Raw genomic sequence first — 19,252 nt, forward strand, 5'->3', positions numbered from 1 at the left:
CCTCGTGATATGATAGTCTTGGCGTGAGTGGAGATCCACCATATCAGGAGTTGGTGATTAGGGATTTTAGCAGGGGGCGAGCAAGTTGACTTTGCTGGGGGTGTGTGTTGGGCACACCCTGCGAGCACCTGTTGCGGGTGCATGTTTGTGTCGTTGGACACGGTTAGACTCTGGAGGTGTTTTGTGGGCCTTACCTGTAATGGGTGCCAGTCACGGACCGCTGTGGCGGATACACATGAGGACGGAGATGCTCGCCCCAGCATATAAGGAACCGGTTGGTGTAACTATGATTAGTGGACTTTGTGAGCGTGCACACCACTTATCCACTATGCGGGTGGATCCAGTCCGAGGCTAGTAAGCGTGGTGCCAAGCCTGTAGGCGGATGTAGTATCGGTGCAGGGGGAGCAGATGTGGACCTGACGTTCCCCGATTCGCGGGATTCATGGGAATCCTATTCTAGATGGCTTCACAGTCCCGAGGCGACCTCTTACGAGAGAACGCGCCCAAACCCGGGAAAGCAGGATGGTGCCATGGCTGCTAGTTCTTGTTCTCAGTAGACCGGTGCCTCGGAGTCAGTCAGAGTTGTCTGCTGGCTGGCGACGGGGCGAGTGGGTACAGGTGTACAACCCCTGCAGGGTGAAAACTATACGTATAGCCGCGTACTCGGTCATGTACATTCCTACTCTTCTGTTACTTCCATTAGTTAGTGTGACTTGATACTTTTCTACCTCCCTCTAGCCTACTTTCCTGCTTGGATAGCAGCTGAGGTGCGAGGAGAGGGAGTTCTCGCACCGACTTGGTTACCAGGGACTTGTCTCGGAGGTGTGAGTTGACCGGGAGTCCGGGATGCCGGAATGGAGTCCGGGATGCCGGAATGGCCCGCGTTAGGTAACTTGGCAGATGCTATACTTTGTTGATGCTACGCATAGGAAACCCTAGCCTTATCCGTTGACTATTTCTTATATCATAATGCATCCACTTAAAGCTTGCATACGGATGGTGACGTGGACCTATCCCGTCCTTGGGGATAGTTTGGTAGATGCAGGATCTGACTCGAAGATCGACGATGACTTTGAAGGAAGGACTAAGGACGACTCGTGCTTCGCTCAAGTTTGCCTGTGGATGAAAGAAGACGTCAAGATGAAGGATGCCCAAGAAGTCTAGCTACCGCTTCCGTTTTCTGGTTGTTCCCTTTTAGCCCAATGGGCTTGTACCAGATGATTTCGTACCACAATCCGCTGGATTATGTAATAATTAAACCTTTGTTGTGTTTTATCGCGAAGTATGACTGTGATATGTAATTGAAATGAGTTCTGTATGTGATAGCTACTGATCCAGGGATTATCACGACGATACAGGGAGTCGGGTTGTCCGTTCGACAACCCGGTTCATTTCAGACCATCTATGCATGCTTGTGTTTGGAAACGACAAAAGGAAATTGAAAATTCAGTCTCCAGATAGAATAGAATAGAATAGTCGACCTGCTATTATTACATATACAAGGAGTAGCTGGCATTGTATTTATTATATGAAGTACGTATATATCAACACCTAGCTGCATATGCATGCCTGCCTTGGCAGCATGCACGCAGAAGCTAACTAAACTCTAGAGTACTGTATATATAATCAGCAAGAAATTAAACACGACGTAATGAATTAATGAATACAACTTTTGCTGCTGCAATGCAAGGTAATGCAAATTAAAATCATCAAAATTTGAGCTAGCTGCTACTAATCTGATGATATATAGATATATAAATGTGTGTTGTGTTCACTGGGTTTCGCTGTTGGTGTTGTTGCTGGTCGCCGTGTTGTTGCTGCTGCTCGTGACATTGTTGTTGTTGCTGTTGTTGTTGGCGCCGGCCTGCTGCAGCCCGTGGTGGTGATGATGATGGCCGCGGCCGCCGCCTCCTATGATGGACGTGATGGCCGCCGCCAGCGCCACCGTGAAGTTGGGGTCCGCTGTGATGGCGGCCGCCGCGGCGCTGACGGTGTCGTCGATCCCGATCGGCGGTGGTGGCCTGCAGGTCGCCGCGTCTGCTGCTGATGGTGCATGTTGTGTATCCGACGAGGACATGTGCAGGCCGGAGAACTTGGTGGTGGAGGAGGAGTGGTTGTCCGAGTAGAGCGGCGGCTGCGCATGCGGCAGGTGGAACGGCGGCGGGCCGTGGGTGGTGAGGTCGAGCGTGACGGTGGGGAACGGCGCCGAGGCGGAGATGGTGGCCATGCTGGAGGAGCAGGGCAGCACGGCGCGCGCCAGGAAGCTGTTGGTGCCGTCGGCGCTGGGCATGGATCCCGAGAGCAGCATGGAGGCCGCGGCGGAGGTGGTGGAGGCCATGGCCATGGCGGCGGGCGGCAGCGGGTGGTTGTGCGTGCCCTCGTAGGTGGTGATGAGGATGGAGCGGTCCTCGGCGCAGCGCTGCACCTGCATGCGGTAGTCAGCAGTCAGCGGTCAGCACCTGCATGCAGTGGTTGGTCAAACTACTATCTGCCTGGCCTGCCGGTCTCGATCGATCACGATCCGTAGCTTAATTAGCTTTGCCTTTGCTTGCTTGCTCCAATCAAACACGCATATAGTACATATATATATTTATTATATATACATGTATATATGTATATATAATAAATATATGTAAATATATGTATATATAATAAGTATTTGACCAGGGCAGATGGATCGAGTACCTGCTTCCTGACGGGGCAGGCGTTGGCCATGGTGCAGCGGTAGTAGGCTCGCGGGCAGGGGTTGCCCTTGGCCATCTTCTGCCCGTACTTGCGCCACTGGCAACCATCGGCGATCTGCACCAGCAATTAATTGCATTCCATTCAATTCCTAGCTAGCTAGCAATTACGTACTATTCAGTAATTATTATGTATATTGGGAAATAAATTAAGATGGGATCGGATGCAGTGCAGATGATGATCCAGCAGCTATGAATTAGTGCTTACGATTGGAGCTTGGGAGCGCGCGCGCACCGAGACGCGAGCCTTACTCATGCTGGCCTCCTGCTGCCGCCCCTGCGCCGGCAGCCACCCCGCGGCCGCGGCGTCCGGGCTGTCCGGCGCCTGCCGCAGGTCCTTGTTGTTGCCGGTGGCGGACGACGACCGCCGCGGGCTGCCCACCACCTCCGTCGACGAGTTATTGGACGGCGGCGGCGGCGGCTGCTGCTGGGGGATCGTCGGCTGCTGCATCTGCAGCGCCAGCAGATGCATCTGGAGCGCCTGGTAGCTGGTGGTGACCTGCGCGAGCATCCCCCGCAGGCGGTGGTTCTCCTCGTTCATGCGCCCAAGCTCCGCCTGCAAGGCCGGCAGCTGCTGCTGCTGCTGCACCGCCATCGTCTTCTTGTCCTCGTGGTCTCGTCGGGTCGCCGCGGGAACAAGGAGGTTAATGGTGAGGTCCTCCTTGATGGCGAGGCCGAGGCCCCCCGGCGGGCTAGGCGGCGGGTCGGGCATCTTCTCCTTGTCCTTGCCGACGTCGGAGAAGAAGTCCACCTCGACGGACCTCCGCCTCCTTAATAAGCTGCTGCTGCTTCCGCCAGCTTGGTGGTCCGCCGACGCCGACATCCCCCCGGCGGCAGGTTGAGCAGCAGCAGCTTAAGGAGGAGGAGGAGGAAGAAGCTAAGAAGAAGAAGAAGAAGCTAAAAAGAAGACGTGCGACGACCAAGAAGCTACGCTACAACTGTAATTACTAAGAGAGATGGAGATGGAATCGAACAAGAGAGAAAGGCGGAAAGTAGGCACGGGAGGCGTGTGTGTATATATATATATGTATATGTATATATATATGTATATATATAAGAAAGGGAAAAGCCGCGGCGGCGTCTGGATCGTCGTATCGATTGACATGACATCAGGAGCTGCGTCAGCGCGGTGTCTGCCTGCGGCTGCTGACTCCTTCTGCCCGATGGTGGAGAGAACCAATGCGAATGCAAGAGACCCGCGACGACGACGACGACTGCTTTTATCGCTTTATTAGAGGAGAATCTATCTAAAAATAAATAAAGAAAAAGAAGATGATGAGAAATTAAAGCAAAGCGAAATTGGTCGTCGGTCCAAGGATTTTCAACGTACTCCTACGCTTGGCCAGTCCGCCAGTTCCACGAAGCTCCCGGCCCGACACTTGACACGGCGGGCGGGAGGGGTCACACCCACACCGCCCGGCCTACCTTTCTTAATCTTGCCCCACGTGGAGGAGACAAGGTCAACGCCGGCGCTTGACCCGCTCCGCCCCATGCCCGGCCCCATGGGTGCGTGGGTGCGGGAACGGTCCAAGATGCCCACGCCCACCATCACCATGCATCCGTCATTTTCTCTTTTCTTTTCTTTTCTTGTTTGATTCAGCTACCTTAATTAGCTGCCGGGTTTTGATTTGTTTAGTTTGAACAAGACACCATGCCGTTCTATATATGAATTTTAATTGCCTCAACAAGTATGCAATTGTGAACTCAAATTTGCATTATGATAAAGTAACACAAATCAGTCTAACTTGTTTGTGCATATCAATCTGACTGGTCTGCATAATCATACCAATTTTGATCGTCAACCAAACTCCTTTCCACGGCGCCGATTGGCATCAACCCACGTGCGGCACAACATGTAAGCCCAGCACTTAGCAGCCACGGATGGCATGCAGATTGAGGTCGCTGCCAGGCATGGGAGACCGGAGACCTGGTGAGGAAGGGGATGCGCAGATCACAGACTCCTGAGAGATCAGATTCACCGTGACAGATTGCCAGAGATAACTTATTATGCATATCATGTGGCCCCAAGAAAAAATGATTCAAGAGTTATATAATTTGGTTCAATTAATTAAGTCGAGGTGCAGTACTAGTATAATTACTTGAGGTCATCAGGTCAGGTCGGAGGTCGGATGTCAAAGGTGAGTACGTAGTTGCCACGTTTACGGTTTGAAAAAAAAAATAGAAGAAGAAGAATGCATGGCGCTCCCATCCCCTGATTGGTGGATCTGGTCTTCATGTGGTCACGACACAAGGATATCTAATTTATATTGGTGCCTTGGTAGGCAGCTGCAAATTGGACTGAGATTTACACTACTTAGAGCATCTCCAGCCGTCCCCAAATAATTTTTTTCAATAACTGGTATTGAAAAATGTCCTAATAAATATTCAAGAATTATTAGAGGACTTGCTTTTGCAGTCTCCCAATAACCTTCTCCTAATCCAACTACCTTATTGGGAGAGTCACAACTCCCCCTTTATTTAGGGAGAGTTGGGATGAATTATTGGGTTGTTCCAATAATTATTGCGAAAAGAGAAAGATTTTGAGAGACTGCTGGAGTATTATTTTCTTATCTACTTTTCTAATATAGTAGTTGGATTGGGGATTGAGGGACTGCTGGAGATGCTCTTAGTATGGGTTTGATTGTTGGGTCCAGGGGGATTAGGATGGGATCGATCCGGATGGCCCGCGTTTGGATCGAGATTCGCATGGATAGGAATGGATCCGGAAAAGAATATTTCTCCAAGTTAGGAACATGATCTTATTAGACAATAGTTTGTGATTTTGGTGATTGTGTGACAATATAATTAATGGAAATAATGAGTTTGTGAGCTCAAGTTTGTAGGATTTTTAAGTTCCACGGATGGAGTCCAAATCGTTGCCAGGTGTCCAAATATCATAGTGAAAAACCTGTTAAACTGAGACGAATTGGACAGGTGCAGCTGAAAAGAGTCAACCGGCTAGACCGACACCATGGAAAAATAACAAGTCAGTGCAACGGTGATCAAGTGCAGTGCACGTCAGTAGCATCAGTTGAACATACGCTGCAAGGGCTAGGCGTCGGTGTAGTGCTGAGGAGACATGGCGATCAAGTTCAGCACGCTTGAATCAGGTTTGTCTCTCGTTTCTACAAATAAACTTTTGGAATTTTCGTTCATAATGGAAATGGGAACATGCCTCGCTTTGAAAAGAAAATGCAATTTCTTTTCCAGACTCAAATTGTTCCATAATTCACAAGGCAAAGCCATCTCGGTCTGATTTATTTATGACCATATAACAATGTTTTTTTCCTCGTTAAACATTAAGAATCGAAATGCAAAACAAAATAAGCCATTACAATGAAGAACATGAGATGATATTATGTACAATGACAATACAGTGTAAATAAAAAAGTCAATAAAAATGAGCTCCAGCAGTCGCCCCAATGGTCACAGCAATTGTAGCGAGGATTGCCTGTTATACCAAGAAATTCACATTAGAATGAACCCGAGATTCAACACACTAGAAGTGAATAGTGATTGATGCAAAAAGTGATTAAAAGTGGAGTTCATGAGGGCGATATCTATGCAGATTTTTTTTCTCAAACACGCAGGAGAGCAGCGTATCTTTGTATTAAGAGAGGAGAAAGTAGTTTACATAGAAGTGCAGAACACTACGCCATTGCTATACCCAAGAGAGTCGTGCCTGTTTTGATGACCCGATGCAAATATTTTTTGTTTCCTCCTATTTGCTTGCTTTTGTTTTTGGTTGTTTGCTCTGAAACTCGTATATTAAGACAAGTCCGGCAGATTTCTTTTAATCGGGTAACCTCCTCTCTTTGCTATATATATGGATCACTAGCTATACAGATGTAGAAATTTTATTGCATGAATTATGATGATATAGGTTCAGTCAAAGCATGTAGAAATCCAACGAACTTGTTGCTGTGAACTAGGATTTCTTCATTATTTTTCTTCAGACATTTCTCAATTATTTGATTGGTTACTAGCAGATCGAGCAACATATGAGTAGCCATGAAGAAACATTGCAGAAAAGAAATTTGGTCCATGTTTACAGTCAAACCAACATTTCCTAGCAGGGGCGGATCTAGCACCGGGTCAGCCGGGGCTAGAGCCCCTCCTACCCGTGCTAGATGCATGGAGCCCCTCCTAAGCCCCTCCTATGAATTTGTAGCCATTGAAGCTTGAAAGAAATAGCTATAGGTAGAAGATGAAGTAAATAAGTCCTTCCTAATAATTTTTCTAGATCCGCCACTGTTTCCTAGAGAATACTTTAGAGCACAAGAATGAAGCACACTGGATTGAAACACTAGCCTCGCTCATGTCAGAATCGGACATGAGAGCATAGAGATGAACTTGGCTACTACACATATATGAATCTGATGGATCATATGTATATAATAATGATGAATACTAGATCTGATGCTTAAGTTTACTCACAGCTACTGTGCATGCGACATAGGCTGGTTTTCCCCTGTGGTCCACTCTGGAACAGCACAGAAGAATGGCTCCAACATACCAGGGAATAGCACCAAGGAAGAAGCCGAGTATGAACCTGCTTGGACGTTGAAACTTTCAGGAAGGGAGATGATAAAAACTCTGAGATTGTTGTTGGCAGGAAAAACGAAAAGAAGAAGAAGGATGATGTTGATGACTCACAGGAACCAGCCAAAGCCGATGCCGCAACAAGGGAGGCGGTCGTGACCATGTCCACGCACACCTGCTTCGTAATCTTGATCTTGAGGCAGTGGCAATTAATTTGTTTTAGGAAGAAAAGGCAGAGAAGGAAGCATTACCGGGAGCGGCGGCGCGGTGGTGGGCTGGCGGCGGGACGGGCTGGGGAAAGCCGAGGGGCGGCGGGCGCGGGGGCGGGTAGCTGGGCGGGCCCTGGAAGGTGCCGTAGCCCCCTGCTCCTTTGTCCTCCTCCTGGACCTGGCCGCCGCTCATCTCCCTCCCTCCTGGATCTGGGTTGGAGCTGGAGGGTGATTAAGAAGAGATCACCAATCAGATCAAGCAGTTGGCAATTCCCCACGACCTAGCTAGGATAGACGACTAGACACATCTCATCATCCTTGCCGAGGAGATGATCTGATCTGAGCATCTGACTCGACTCACAAAGCACGCACTACTGATGGTGGCATTCGCGACAGCAACTTCCAAGCACCACACTAATTACCTTTTATCCATCATTAGTACTACTGATGGATGGATGGATGGATGGTTAGATGCTAATGGAACACATTGATTGTGTGGGCTGGGTTGGGCCCCAAAAGGCTAAATAACTCCACTTGGCCTTGCAATTTCTTCCTCCCTTAAAAAAAGAAACAATTTCTGAAACTAGCTACGTACGCGTAATATGCATGCATGTAAACCAAAATTACTGAAACTGTTTCCTGCTGCTTGTTTCTTGGTACTCCGCCACCAATTGATGTCCCGTGCATATGTTGGATCAGTAATCAGTTAGCTGATTGATTTTGCTTTCCATTATTATTTATAACCAAATTAAGCGCACTAGCTCCTAAGATAATTTATTAATCGGAATATCTCTAGACAGGATCTTGTTTCAGCACACATGCATCTCCCATTACAACCAAAATGCACTGAGCACGCTGCTAACAAGTATGTGGAAGAGGCCAATCATATGTTGATGCTGGCAGGTTATTGGGCACCCCATTGTCTTGTGGCGTACTACGTCTTCATTTCCTTTTGCTTACCCTTAATTATTCAACCTGATGAAACCATGAATGATGTGACATTTGGCCAAGCACATCAATTCAGCTGCTTCATTTTTTCTTAGATATTGGGACCAAAGCAACAGAGACATGTGTGGAGCAATGAGATGGGAAGGCAATGCAATGGCAAGCAAAGCTACGTGATTGATTAATTAATTGCATCGCCTGCAAATCATCATCAACTAATAAGAAGGAATTAATTAAATCCGGCCTTGCAGAGGCGCCAGCAGCGACGAAGAGCACAGCGGGTGCACGCCAACGCCTAAGAAATCCCTCGTCTCCTCCCTCCCCACGGCGTCCTTGATGTGGCGCGCCGCCGCCGACAAGACGTCGTCGTCGTAGGCCACGCTCCCGCCGGTGAGGTTGCCGTTAGCGCTCTGCTGGAACATAGCTGCTGCTCCAGCGTCGTCGGACATGGTGGACGTCACGGCACCCATCTGCGCGGCCTTGTGCAGCAGCGCCGTCGCGGACATGTCGGTGGGCGCCAAGGGCTTGGCGTGCTGCTGCCCGCTGAACAAGGAGGGCACGCTTTGCGCCTCCGTCGTCAGCGCGCTGGCGTTGTTTGCCGAGGAGAGCTCGCCGTTGCTGTTGCCGTACAGCCAGCAGCAGGCCAGCTGCGCCGCCGCGTCCGAGGTCGGCGGCGCCAAGAGATCCGCGTACAGGTGCGGGGGCACTGGCGCAGCGCCACCACCAATACCAATGTCGGCCATGGACGACGGCCCCCAGAGCGAGAGGCCAGCAGCAGGCTTGAGGTGCGGTGCGGCGGGGGCCGGCGGGAGCATCATGTTGGCCAGCCCCGCCGCCCCCGCGAAGAGGTAGTTGCTGCTGCTCTGGGCTGCGCTGGGCGCGGCGGTGGCGCTGAGCCTGGCCGTCTCCTCCGCCAGCGCGTCGCAGAAGGCGCGGTGGGTGATGAAGCTGTCGCGCCTGCAGCCATGGAATTAATTAGGGATGGATGGATGGATGGATGGATCAATATATGATGCATGGATAGATCCTAGAAGAAGAAGAAGAAGAAGAAGAAGAAGAAGAAGAAGAAGCGATCAATAATGCAAGACCTCGAGAAGAGCGTGCCGCAGTCGCATCTGTACTCCCTGGTGCCGCAGGTCTTGGAGTGCGCCTTCCAGTCCGACTGCACGGCGTAGCGCTTGCTGCACTTGTCGCACTTCCACTTCTTTTCGCCGTGCTTCCGGCAGAAGTGCTTCTTGATCCCGGTGAGGTCGCCCAGCGCGCGCGCCGGGTTGTGGTGGACGCAGCTCTTCTCCGGGCACACGTACACGCGCTTCCGGGGCTCCTTGCCGCTGCGCTGCCGCAGCTTCCATGGCAGGTTGTGCCCCCGCCGGTGGAGCTGCAGGTTCTGGTCGCGCTGGAAGCCCTTGCCGCAGATCTCGCACACGAACCGGTTGGTGGCCAGCAGCGCCCGCGGCGACAGCGCGATCACCTCGGCATCAGGGTCTGCGAGGCAGTGCATATGCAGCAGGTTGTTATTATTATTTTATTTATTATTAATAATTAGTTATAGCTGGTCAATATAATCATGTGCAAGATCGACCAACAATGCAAGATCGATCGTCCAAGCTAGACTCGACGTACACAACAATATAATGGAGGAGACGACAGATAGACGACGACTTGCCTGGTGTGCCCGGGAGGTTGCGCTTCTTCTTGGCGGGAGGAGGGAGAGGCGGCTGCTGCTCATCGGCTGCTGCTGCTTGTTGATGAGACGACGGCTGCAGGTTGGTGAGAGGAGCCAATAAGGGGTTGGAGATGATGGATGATGCCGCTGCACTTGCTGCCATTGTTGCTTGCTTTAATTACTTTTCTTCCCTCCTGTAATCTATCTCCTGACGATCGATCTTAATTCGATCCAAGAAGGAAGGTAAGAATGCGCTCCCTTGATAGGTCTTGTCTGCCTCTATCTATCTATCGATCAATCTATGTAACAACTAATAATGTTCTCTTACTTCTTAGGTGGTGTGGGTCATTACTCAAGCAAGCTAATGCAAGACGCTAATTCAGCAACAAGAGGCAGCTGCGAGAGGATAAATAGGCAAGGAGAAGGAAGGGAACTCCGCAACTCTACTATACTACTACTACCACCACCACCACCACCACCACCAGAGAGAGAATCAGAGGGAGGAAGGGGAATAAAAAAAATACCAGAGAGAGAGAGAGATATTAAAAATTGGTGGAGAGATGAAAAGGTGAAACTTGAAAGGTGTAGCTAGTGTTTAGGTGTTTGTGGCTTTGTGCAGAGATACCAGAGACTGTGGGTGTGCAATGGAATGGAATCCATGATGACACATATGATGAGGAGAAAGATAGGGAAAAGTAAAAAGCTGTGGCTTGGTGCCTTTGCAATTGGCATCATTAGCCCATAATGTGATGCTTGCTGCATGTCCCTCTGACCATCTCATCCCAATCTCTCTGGCTCATCCCAGGATGCATGACGGATCCATCGAGGCTGAAGCCTTGTTTCTTTTGTCCCACATCCTTTAATTTCTCACTTGTTTTTGTTTCTTCACTTTAATTTCTCGGCCTCTAGCTCCTCTTGTTTCAACGGACTTGGCCTGCAGCTGCAGCGCCCCTCCCCCTCCTAGAGTGTTACTAGGGACTGATCGAGATTAGGGATGCAATCGGGGCGGGCTCTGCCGCGAGCCCGCTGGGTCAACCCGCGCCACCAACCCGCATAACCCGCGCCGCGAGTCCGCATAGCTGGAGCGGTGCACGCGGGTTTGCCCGCGCTGCCCGGCGGCGCCGCATCCCGCATGTGGCAACGACCGCGTACGACCTGACTGATACAGGAGACGACGACCACGACCGCTGCGGTGAACCCGACGAGGATCACGTCCGCGCCGGCCACCGACCGGTCGGGCCTCCCGCCTCCCCCGGGCCGCGATGCGCCGGCGGGCCTTGCCGCGGCGCCCGGCGGCTCGGCGATGCCCAGCATCAGCGGCTTGGGCACCGCCACCGCGGCCACCACGTCGGCAAGAAACTCCAGGAGGAGGAGCCATGGCAGCGACCGGAAGCTGCGGCGGCTCACCATCCTACAGAAATCTTGCAAAACTCTCTCGCAGCTCGCCCCTTGCAAATCTCTACAGAATTTTAGAGAATTCCAAAGTACAATGTGATGCCCTGTTCCCTCCGCCTCTCAATTCCCAAGTAGAATAATCTTGCTAGCTACTGACATTCTGACAATCGTGCTTGCTTGAGCAGGTTCTCACAAAAGCAAGGGGCCTGCGCATCCCCAACCACGCGTTGCGCCGCCTCATAGCCGCCGTCGCGCCTTCAGCGGTGGCCGCCTCCGTCCCCTCTGAAGGGCCTGCGCAGGGGAGGCAAGAAGCGGCGGCGGCAGCAATTCAGTCCTCGTCGTCCGTGCCGGTGCTGCTGAGGCTTGCCAAGTTCGGCGCCGCCGGACGGACGGAGTCCGGCAACGCGGCGGTGCAACTGCGGCACGCGGCGGCCGGGGACGAGGCGGCGGTCTGGGCGTTCTTGCTCCTTACCCTGGGCGGCGACGACGCGTGTGTCGGGCTCGTGACGGATGGTGCCGTCGACGCACTCTTCGCCGCGGCGGCACGGTCAGCACGCTCGCGGCCACAGCGCTCACCAGCCTCGCCACCGTTGATATCAACAAATGCAGCATCATGGCACACCCCCTCTGTCATCGCCATGGAATCGCAGATGCATGTGGGCTGCCGCAAAACCCGCAAAATCAAGCGGCGCTATACGGGCTGCCGCATTTGCCCGCGATAGGACTCGCGGCTTGTGCGGACGCGGGGCGGGCAGCCGCAAACCGCCCCCCTTGCATCCATAATCGAGATGGAATATGTTTACAAATATACATATATTAGCGTGCAGGGCAGGGCAGGGCACGTGCAGTGCATGCGTTGCGAGATCGATGCATATGCAAATAAATCTAGCTGTTAGGAGATCGATCGAGGAGGAAGCGGCCATGTAGATAGGCGACGCCATGCCAGAAACGACAGGAAATGGAATATCTGTCCGGCCTTGCAATAGCATGCTTGGTTTGCTGCTGCTGCCTGCTGCTGCTCCTCCTCCTTCTTCTTCGATTGCAATGCATTCATATGAACATACTACATATACTTGATTCGTTCCGCCCTGCAATATAATATAATTCCGTAGTGTATTCTTCTTCTCTAGTGCTATGCATGCATGTTGAGTTTGATATACACAATTATTCCGCTTCATCAGTTGATCGAGTTCAGTTCAAGGCTGCCACTGGCAGCTCACTGCAACAAACAAATATATTTTGCGAGGCGGACAAAATATAGCTCGCTCTCAAGGTCACGGAAAATTAAGCGATTTACCGAGGTGGCCCGCCACGGTTAATAAAATAGAAAACCAAACGAGGCCTTAGTTAGATGCGTACTGTTCGATCCGATCGTTGAGGGTTTGATGCATGCATGGTGTTTTTGTCTCGATCCGTCGCTAGCATACTAGTAGTCGTATATTCAGATTCCTCCTTTTCTTTAATTTCCAAGGATTCAAGGAAACCGTGCATATATATATGTATGTCGGGCATCATATCGGAGTAGTAAGATTACATTAATATAATTATATTGGTCAGAGCAGATGTGCTAGGTGACTAGTAAAGGGCGCCAACTAACTGTCGTGTCTTGATTGTCCGACCTTAACTTCCTTCCTCCTCGTCATTTTAATTATATATTCAAGCTAGCTATTTAGCAGGCCGGGTCAATGATCATGCAGGGTGCAGCTTTTTGTCAAGCTAGGAATAGGATCGGATTAATGATAATATATGCCGATTAACTTCACGTAAGAAATTAAAGAAAAACAAACAGTGGTATCAGTTTCTTGCGCAGCCAGTGTGTGTGTCTGTGTGTGGAGAATATCGATCAAGAAATTAAACATGCATGCAATTAATCATGTGTCCTCGTTTTGACAGGAAACGCGTTTGTTGATGCAGGGTCTACAGGCTGCAGAGATGCGAATTCCAAGTCAGAGAGCGAGTGAGATCTGATCAGCACCAAGCTAGCTAGCTAGAAAGCAGCAATCAGATCATCAGCTGGTGGATCGATCATATCAAATCGCAAAGCAAGCTACCAAGCTAGTCAGGTGGCAGGTGAATATTTGCAAGTGTGGGAAGGCGTCTGCTTGCGAGCTGACTTCTACTAACCCAGCCGCAGATTGCATTGCAATGCGAGAGAGCTAGTAGGATACTAGGATGCGTGATAATAATGAGCCTTTTTTTGCCTCTGGGCTTTGTTTAGCGCTAATCCCTTGGACTCTAGCGAATGAACTCTAGCAAGTCCTAGGATATTCTCCTCATGCACGCATTTGCAATTGCAGGCCCCAAGGGAGCCTTAGCTTTCTTAAAGGCTCGGGCGGCCACAAGATTCCTTTCCAAATTAAAGTCCGCAGAAATCTCTCTCTCTCTCTCCCCTTTGCCTGCTACTACCAGTGTGGGAGAAGTGAGATACACTTTGGGAAAAGAAAACTAACATGGAGGTTTGGGAAAAAGAGAAGCCTTGTCACCATGGGTATGTTTGCTTTTGCTTGCTTGGATTTGACCTTGCCCACTGGCCACTGCATGGGACCATATATCTGTTTCCAATCCATTCGCTTGATAGTATCCAAACCCTAGCGTGCCATGACCATCAGGTTTCAAGTTTGGGGTTTAAGGAGGGAAGGCTCGTCTTGGAGTCTCTCCGGTTGTTGAGATAGATCGCTGAGGAGAGGACAGGGGGAGGGGAGAGCTAGCGGGGTTTGCGTGCGGGAGGTGCTGAAGCTCTGTTCAGCTAGCTGTGACTGATGCTGATTTGCTGTGAGAGATAAATACTGCTAACTGGTGGTGGCTCGTGGCTGTTGCTGATTTGGTGTGAGAGAAAAGCACTACTGCTAATTGCCCATTGGATGAGAAGGGAGTGTGTGAGCGAGCGAGCAAGCCCTATACTAGCCCAATTCATTCATCGTGGGTCAAGCTATAATTTAGAGACACGGCGATGATAGTGGACATCACCATCTCCGGTTCGTATTACGATCCGACAGTGATGTCCACTATCACCGTCGGGTCATTTTACAATGCGGCGGTGATGCTAACGAACCATTCCCTTTGCCTTATCTCTCTCTCTCTACTCTTTATCCTTGAAAGGAATCGGTACTCGTAGCCCGAGGGAGAGGGGCAAATTAGACAAGCTTAAAATCTTAATATATGGCTCCAACTAATAAATTGCACAAAATATAAACTAGATCATGCTATCTACATTTGCAACTACGGTTCATCTTGTGTGAAACCCTAATGCCAAGACATGTTTTGTAACCTATAGCCAATTCTAACTTGATGCTACTCTAAGAACGTAAAGGCACACAAGTTGTAAGTAGAAGGAGATGATCAGGGGAAGCAAATAAACTCTCAACGCGAAGATTTATCCTGTGGTATCGGTAGGCACTAAGCCGCCTCTAGTCCACATTATTGAAGCACTTAATGAATCAAAATAATATTGCTTTTCGGCAACCAAGTCTCTTTTGGGGACCCTTGACTTGCCACAAAGGTTAGGCCACCAGTTCCCTATCATCTTGATCCCGCTTTTCACTAAGGAGCTTCTCCATGAAGGAAGTGTCGGTGTTTTACCGTCGGGTTCTCCGAGGGTTATCCCGAGGAGAGTGGTTATGAGTAGGGACTCGCCGAGATCAGAACGCGATGGTGCTAGGGACACAAGGATTTAGACAGGTTCAGGCCGTCGGAGCGTAATACCCTACATCCTGTGTGGTGGTTTATATTCCCTTAGGTGTTGTTCGATGTGTCTCGTCCCTTTTGAGGAGGTCCCTGTTCGCCCTTATATGATCCGGGGGAATAGGGTTACATGGAAAGTCCTAGTCGAGTTCTGTTAGGATCCCAGTAGGAGGAGTTCGGCTGGTTTCCGAGTATGTCGACTAGTTCTACTCCTATTCAGGTAGATACAAAAGAGGTAGGGCATATTCATGTGCTATTCTCTACTCTGGAATATTCCATGCCCGTGGGCAGTCCTGCTGTCCCGGGTCTGACAAGCCCCCGAGCTCTTCATAGTCGAGTTTCGTAGGCGTCAAGTACTTCTGAAGATGTTCGCCGAATACTCCAAGAATTTCTGGACTCCTGTTCGGGCAACTTGCACTTCGAGTGCTTCTGGAGCAGGTTGTCCATCCTTGGAGTTCTTCGGGTGCTTCGAGTAGTCTTCCTAGTGTTTCTTCGGCTGCGTCGAGGCTATGAGGTGCTCAAGCCCCGAGTCCTTTTTCTGATATGGTGCGTGATGTACTCGCGCTCCATATGGAGTATCCCCCGAGCCTTAGTTTGATTTGATAAATCAGGCTGAGGATCAACTCAGTCTTCCGGGTCCTTCGATCTTCCGTTTGAAGTTTGAAACTTTTTCGAAAAAAGTTGCCATTTATGACACATATCCCGCAGCCCCCGAGCCTTGAATTCAAATCCGTGATTTGGAGTTAAGGGTCCAGGATATCGTGTTACGTCCTCTGTGATCTTTTCTAAGCTCATCAGTGCTGTGGTGAATCTTCTGAAAAGGTGATAGTGCGGTGTACTATTTTCCCGTGGTTCACGTGGCAAGTACTGCTGTAGAATATTTTCTTTTTCACCCGTGAGCCGCTCTGTCCTTTGGTGTCACGAGGGGTAGTGAGGCCCCGCTGCTTCTTCTATTTAAGCATGGTCTGTGGCACATGAATCTTCAATCTTGCAGTTGTAGCCATGGGTTCCAAGTGGAGTTCTTCGTTGGAGAGTACTCGACCTCCTGATGAGAGTACCCGATTCATCCTTGTAGGTGCTAGAAGAGTGTTTGTGAGCAGCACAAACACTTGTTATCTTCCAGGCCGCCACTCTTGCTTCTCACATCGCAGCCATCCTGGTCGTCTTGCACCTGGTGGGCTGATGGTGGAAGCCGTATCAGAAGCGTTTTGCGGTCTGTTGGAGCCATTCTCTGGGTTTTAGTGGCTTCTGGGGAGATGGCATTGTTTTTGTTGCAAAACGTATCAGGGAGAAAAACAGGTGCAAGAAGAGGATTTGCGATGTTCCTGATCATGCATATCTTCTTACAACAAGCCTTTTCCTCCCTGAATGTATCTGAATTACTCCCCTTTAGGAGTAACAAGCTTTGTATCTCTGTATCAGACCTAGGGCTGGCTCCTTTGTAACTCAGATCGAGTAGTTTCGAGTGGTGAAGTTGCTCAGATCTGTGTATTTTCTTCTATTGGGATGTAATCCTTGTAATCAGATTTCCTTTTCTGTATCTACTCTAATTTCTATGGAGCGAATCCCGAGATTTTTGGCTGAAATAACTCTGAGAACTTGTCCGTGACCTTTGAACTTCTTGTTATTTACAGTACTACCACTGGCTCTTGCTTGTTTAACTGTTCAAGTAAACCTAGATTTAGCACGCTTTCTTAGTTTACTCCGCCGCCACAAAACTCATCTGCTCTCGCCTCCGAGTGCCACGAGAAACTAGCCACCGCTAGCCCCCAAGCGTGAAGCAAGAGAGAGTTTGTTTTTCCTGTTCCCATGGCGCCGAAGAAATCTGCTTCGAAGGGGAAGATGGGCGACGCTGCCGGTGGCGAGGCGGAGGTCTAGGGGTGGAAGTCGAGTAAGCGTACGAACTCCCATCTGTTGAATCTAGTAGAGAGTCATCTCCTTCAGCCCCAGAACGTGATCCATTGGAGGCGTTCGGATGGGGAGTCCTTTCCTCATGAGGAAGGAAACGAATCAGTTGTTTTTCTTTCTCATGTTCTTCGTGGCCTCGGTTTTTTGGTTTCTGATTTCTTTCGGGGCCTCCTTCACCATTGGGGGGTTCAAGTGCATCACTTGACTCCAAATTCCATTCTTCACATTTCTATCTTTGTCCATCTTTGCGAAGTTTTCTTGGGGATTGAGCCCCACTTCGATTTGTTTCAATATTTCTTCCATCTGAAGCCCCATCCCAACGAATCTAAGGTAGATGTAGTCGGGGGAGCCGGGTTACAGTTCCGCCAGGGGAAGAAACCCGAATACATCTCTTATGAGTTGAGTGACAAGGTCATCGACTGGAAGGAGATGTGGTTTTATGTTAGGAATCTTTCTTCTTTCCTTCCTCTTCGCACTCCTGGTCCCCCTGTGAAGAAGCTAAGTTGGAACTCTAAGGGTGGCAGGGTGGATCAAGTTAATTTTCTTCTCGGGGAGATTGAAAGTTTGAAGGAGGATCATTAGATTACTGGTGCTTCTGTGATCGCGCTTTGGTCGAAACGGAGGATCCAGCTGCTGCAATTGCGAGTCCATTTGGGCTTTCAATTTACCGGAGAAACAGATCCTACTCGCTTTAGCCGGTCCGAGATTTCTGAGGATGATTTGAAGGATCGGGTGATGCGGCTGCTGAAGAATGTGCCTGGAAGGGCCAATATTGCTGGGTTTTTCAGTGCAAGCAGGCGTCCTCGGGAGGTACTTCTTCGAGTAGTTGACTGTGGTTTGAGTCGAGTACTTTTGTCGAGTAGTCGAGTTGATTTGGTATCTTTCGTGTAGATTAATCCCAAAAATTATCAAAGTAGGCCTCCGCTGCCTGAAGATGCGCCTCTGGTGCATACTGACTCAAGTGTGAATCTGACTACCTTTTCCTTACTCTTTTGTTTGACTGAGTTGTTGAATTTTCGACTGATGATGGTTGTGTGCAGGTCCATTGGCTAGTTGGACGGCGTCGGATGTCCAAGACAGGGCGGCGGATGAGCCGGCTGTTGAGTCTACAAGGACTCGGAAGCGGAGGGCCGCTTCCGCTGGTAGCAGTGACAGGTGAGTATGCGCTGGTACTTTTATGAAGTCTTGTGTTTGTTTTTTATGGCTTTTTCTTCTTCTTAGGCCTCCCTCTCCTTCCAAGAGGCGGACGGTGAGCTCTGTTGTGAGCCCCGCCCTCACGACTCCCTCTGCGCCGGCTGAGTCCGGCGAGAGTGGCTCTGCTAAGGGGCAAAGTTCTTCGGGGCTGAGCATGGTCCTGAAGTTTACTAAGCCGAAAAAATTTGTGCTGAAGCATTCTTCTTAGTAAGTGTAACTACTGATCGGCTGCTTATCTCTGCTTTCTTTGTTTTTGCGTTGAAGTGTCGAGTACTTCCTTTGTTTTGTAGCAACCCGGATGCCTTTGGGATTGATGAGTCGGAGAAGGGAATCTTTGATTCCCTTAAGAACATTACCCAATTGCCTTCTAGCCCATCGAAAGATGGTGATCTGTTGGGCGATTTCGTTGCTGGCACGACGGTGATTCCTGCGGCCGAGGAGGCGGGCAAGAAGTCTCCTGTCGCTGGCATTGGTGAATGGCTTTATGAGATTTCATCGACTGGTTTTTTGTCATGCCTTTGCTGATATTTGTGTATTTTTCAGAGAAGCAGACTGAAGATCAGCCGAGGAGTCCTTCGGCTGCTGAGAATGTTAATCTTGTGCTGCTGGAGACGCCGCAGCAAGAGGTGGAGAAGTCGGTTGAAGGATCGACTGCCGTCGCCCAGGGGATCTTGGGCTGCCATTCTTCTTTTGTTGTAAGTATCTTTTATACTCGAGTAGTTGAGTTGTCGAGTAATCTATATTGACTTTGTTTTGTTGGTAGAATCTGGCTAAGCAAGTCGTTGATCAAGCCGAGTTCCTTCGGCGCACTGGGGAAGTCTTCAGTTGACAGCTGACCAAACTCAGCAATTTGAGAAGATGGCTGCTCTTGAGAAGTTTTCTCGGGAGCAGTCGGAAAAGGTCAGGCTTCTGGAGGCCCGGGTCGAATCCTTAGAGCAGGATAATTTTGTTTTGAAAGATAAGGCCTCCAA

The 19,252-nt window shown here is 49.9% G+C and overlaps 3 protein-coding genes across 3 annotated transcripts; all 3 read right to left on the reverse strand.

The window, feature by feature from the left end:
* Positions 1–1,458: 1,458 nt before the first annotated feature.
* Positions 1,459–3,768, reverse strand: LOC120705438 (probable WRKY transcription factor 31). The gene is made up of 3 exons (XM_039989753.1): positions 2,950–3,768; positions 2,686–2,799; positions 1,459–2,425 (listed from the first exon to the last, which is right to left on the reverse strand). The coding sequence occupies exons 1-3, from the start codon at positions 3,562–3,564 to the stop codon at positions 1,772–1,774; spliced, it is 1,383 nt and encodes a 460-aa protein (XP_039845687.1). The 5' UTR covers positions 3,565–3,768; the 3' UTR covers positions 1,459–1,771.
* A 2,201-nt stretch (positions 3,769–5,969) lies between these two features.
* On the reverse strand, positions 5,970–7,880 carry LOC120705440 (60S ribosomal protein L18a-like protein). The gene is made up of 4 exons (XM_039989756.1): positions 7,535–7,880; positions 7,398–7,458; positions 7,179–7,293; positions 5,970–6,192 (listed from the first exon to the last, which is right to left on the reverse strand). Exons 1-4 carry the CDS (start codon positions 7,683–7,685, stop codon positions 6,133–6,135), a joined length of 387 nt encoding a protein of 128 aa, XP_039845690.1. The 5' UTR covers positions 7,686–7,880; the 3' UTR covers positions 5,970–6,132.
* A 627-nt stretch (positions 7,881–8,507) lies between these two features.
* Positions 8,508–10,581, reverse strand: LOC120705439 (zinc finger protein MAGPIE-like). The gene is made up of 2 exons (XM_039989754.1): positions 9,526–10,581; positions 8,508–9,394 (listed from the first exon to the last, which is right to left on the reverse strand). The coding sequence occupies exons 1-2, from the start codon at positions 9,936–9,938 to the stop codon at positions 8,671–8,673; spliced, it is 1,137 nt and encodes a 378-aa protein (XP_039845688.1). The 5' UTR covers positions 9,939–10,581; the 3' UTR covers positions 8,508–8,670.
* Between the last annotated feature and the right edge of the window lie 8,671 nt (positions 10,582–19,252).

Source organism: Panicum virgatum, chromosome 5K (assembly GCF_016808335.1).
Source record: "Panicum virgatum strain AP13 chromosome 5K, P.virgatum_v5, whole genome shotgun sequence".
Classification (NCBI taxonomy): Eukaryota; Viridiplantae; Streptophyta; class Magnoliopsida; order Poales; family Poaceae; genus Panicum; species Panicum virgatum.

Excerpts from the sequence above, each read along its gene's own strand:
- LOC120705438 (XM_039989753.1), bottom strand. The coding sequence starts at position 3,564 with ATGTCGGCGTCGGCGGACCACCAAGCTGGCGGAAGCAGCAGCAGCTTA. Across the intron at positions 2,800-2,949 it reads CGCGCTCCCAAGCTCCAATC|ATCGCCGATGGTTGCCAGTG; the intron begins GTAAGCACTAAT and ends TTGCTGGTGCAG. Across the intron at positions 2,426-2,685 it reads CCTGCCCCGTCAGGAAGCAG|GTGCAGCGCTGCGCCGAGGA; the intron begins GTACTCGATCCA and ends TACCGCATGCAG.
- LOC120705440 (XM_039989756.1), bottom strand. The coding sequence starts at position 7,685 with ATGAGCGGCGGCCAGGTCCAGGAGGAGGACAAAGGAGCAGGGGGCTAC. Across the intron at positions 7,294-7,397 it reads ATCGGCTTTGGCTGGTTCCT|GTTCATACTCGGCTTCTTCC; the intron begins GTGAGTCATCAA and ends ACGTCCAAGCAG. Across the intron at positions 6,193-7,178 it reads ATGTCGCATGCACAGTAGCT|GCAATCCTCGCTACAATTGC; the intron begins GTGAGTAAACTT and ends TTGGTATAACAG.
- LOC120705439 (XM_039989754.1), bottom strand. The coding sequence starts at position 9,938 with ATGCACTGCCTCGCAGACCCTGATGCCGAGGTGATCGCGCTGTCGCCG. Across the intron at positions 9,395-9,525 it reads TGCGGCACGCTCTTCTCGAG|GCGCGACAGCTTCATCACCC; the intron begins GTCTTGCATTAT and ends CCATGGCTGCAG.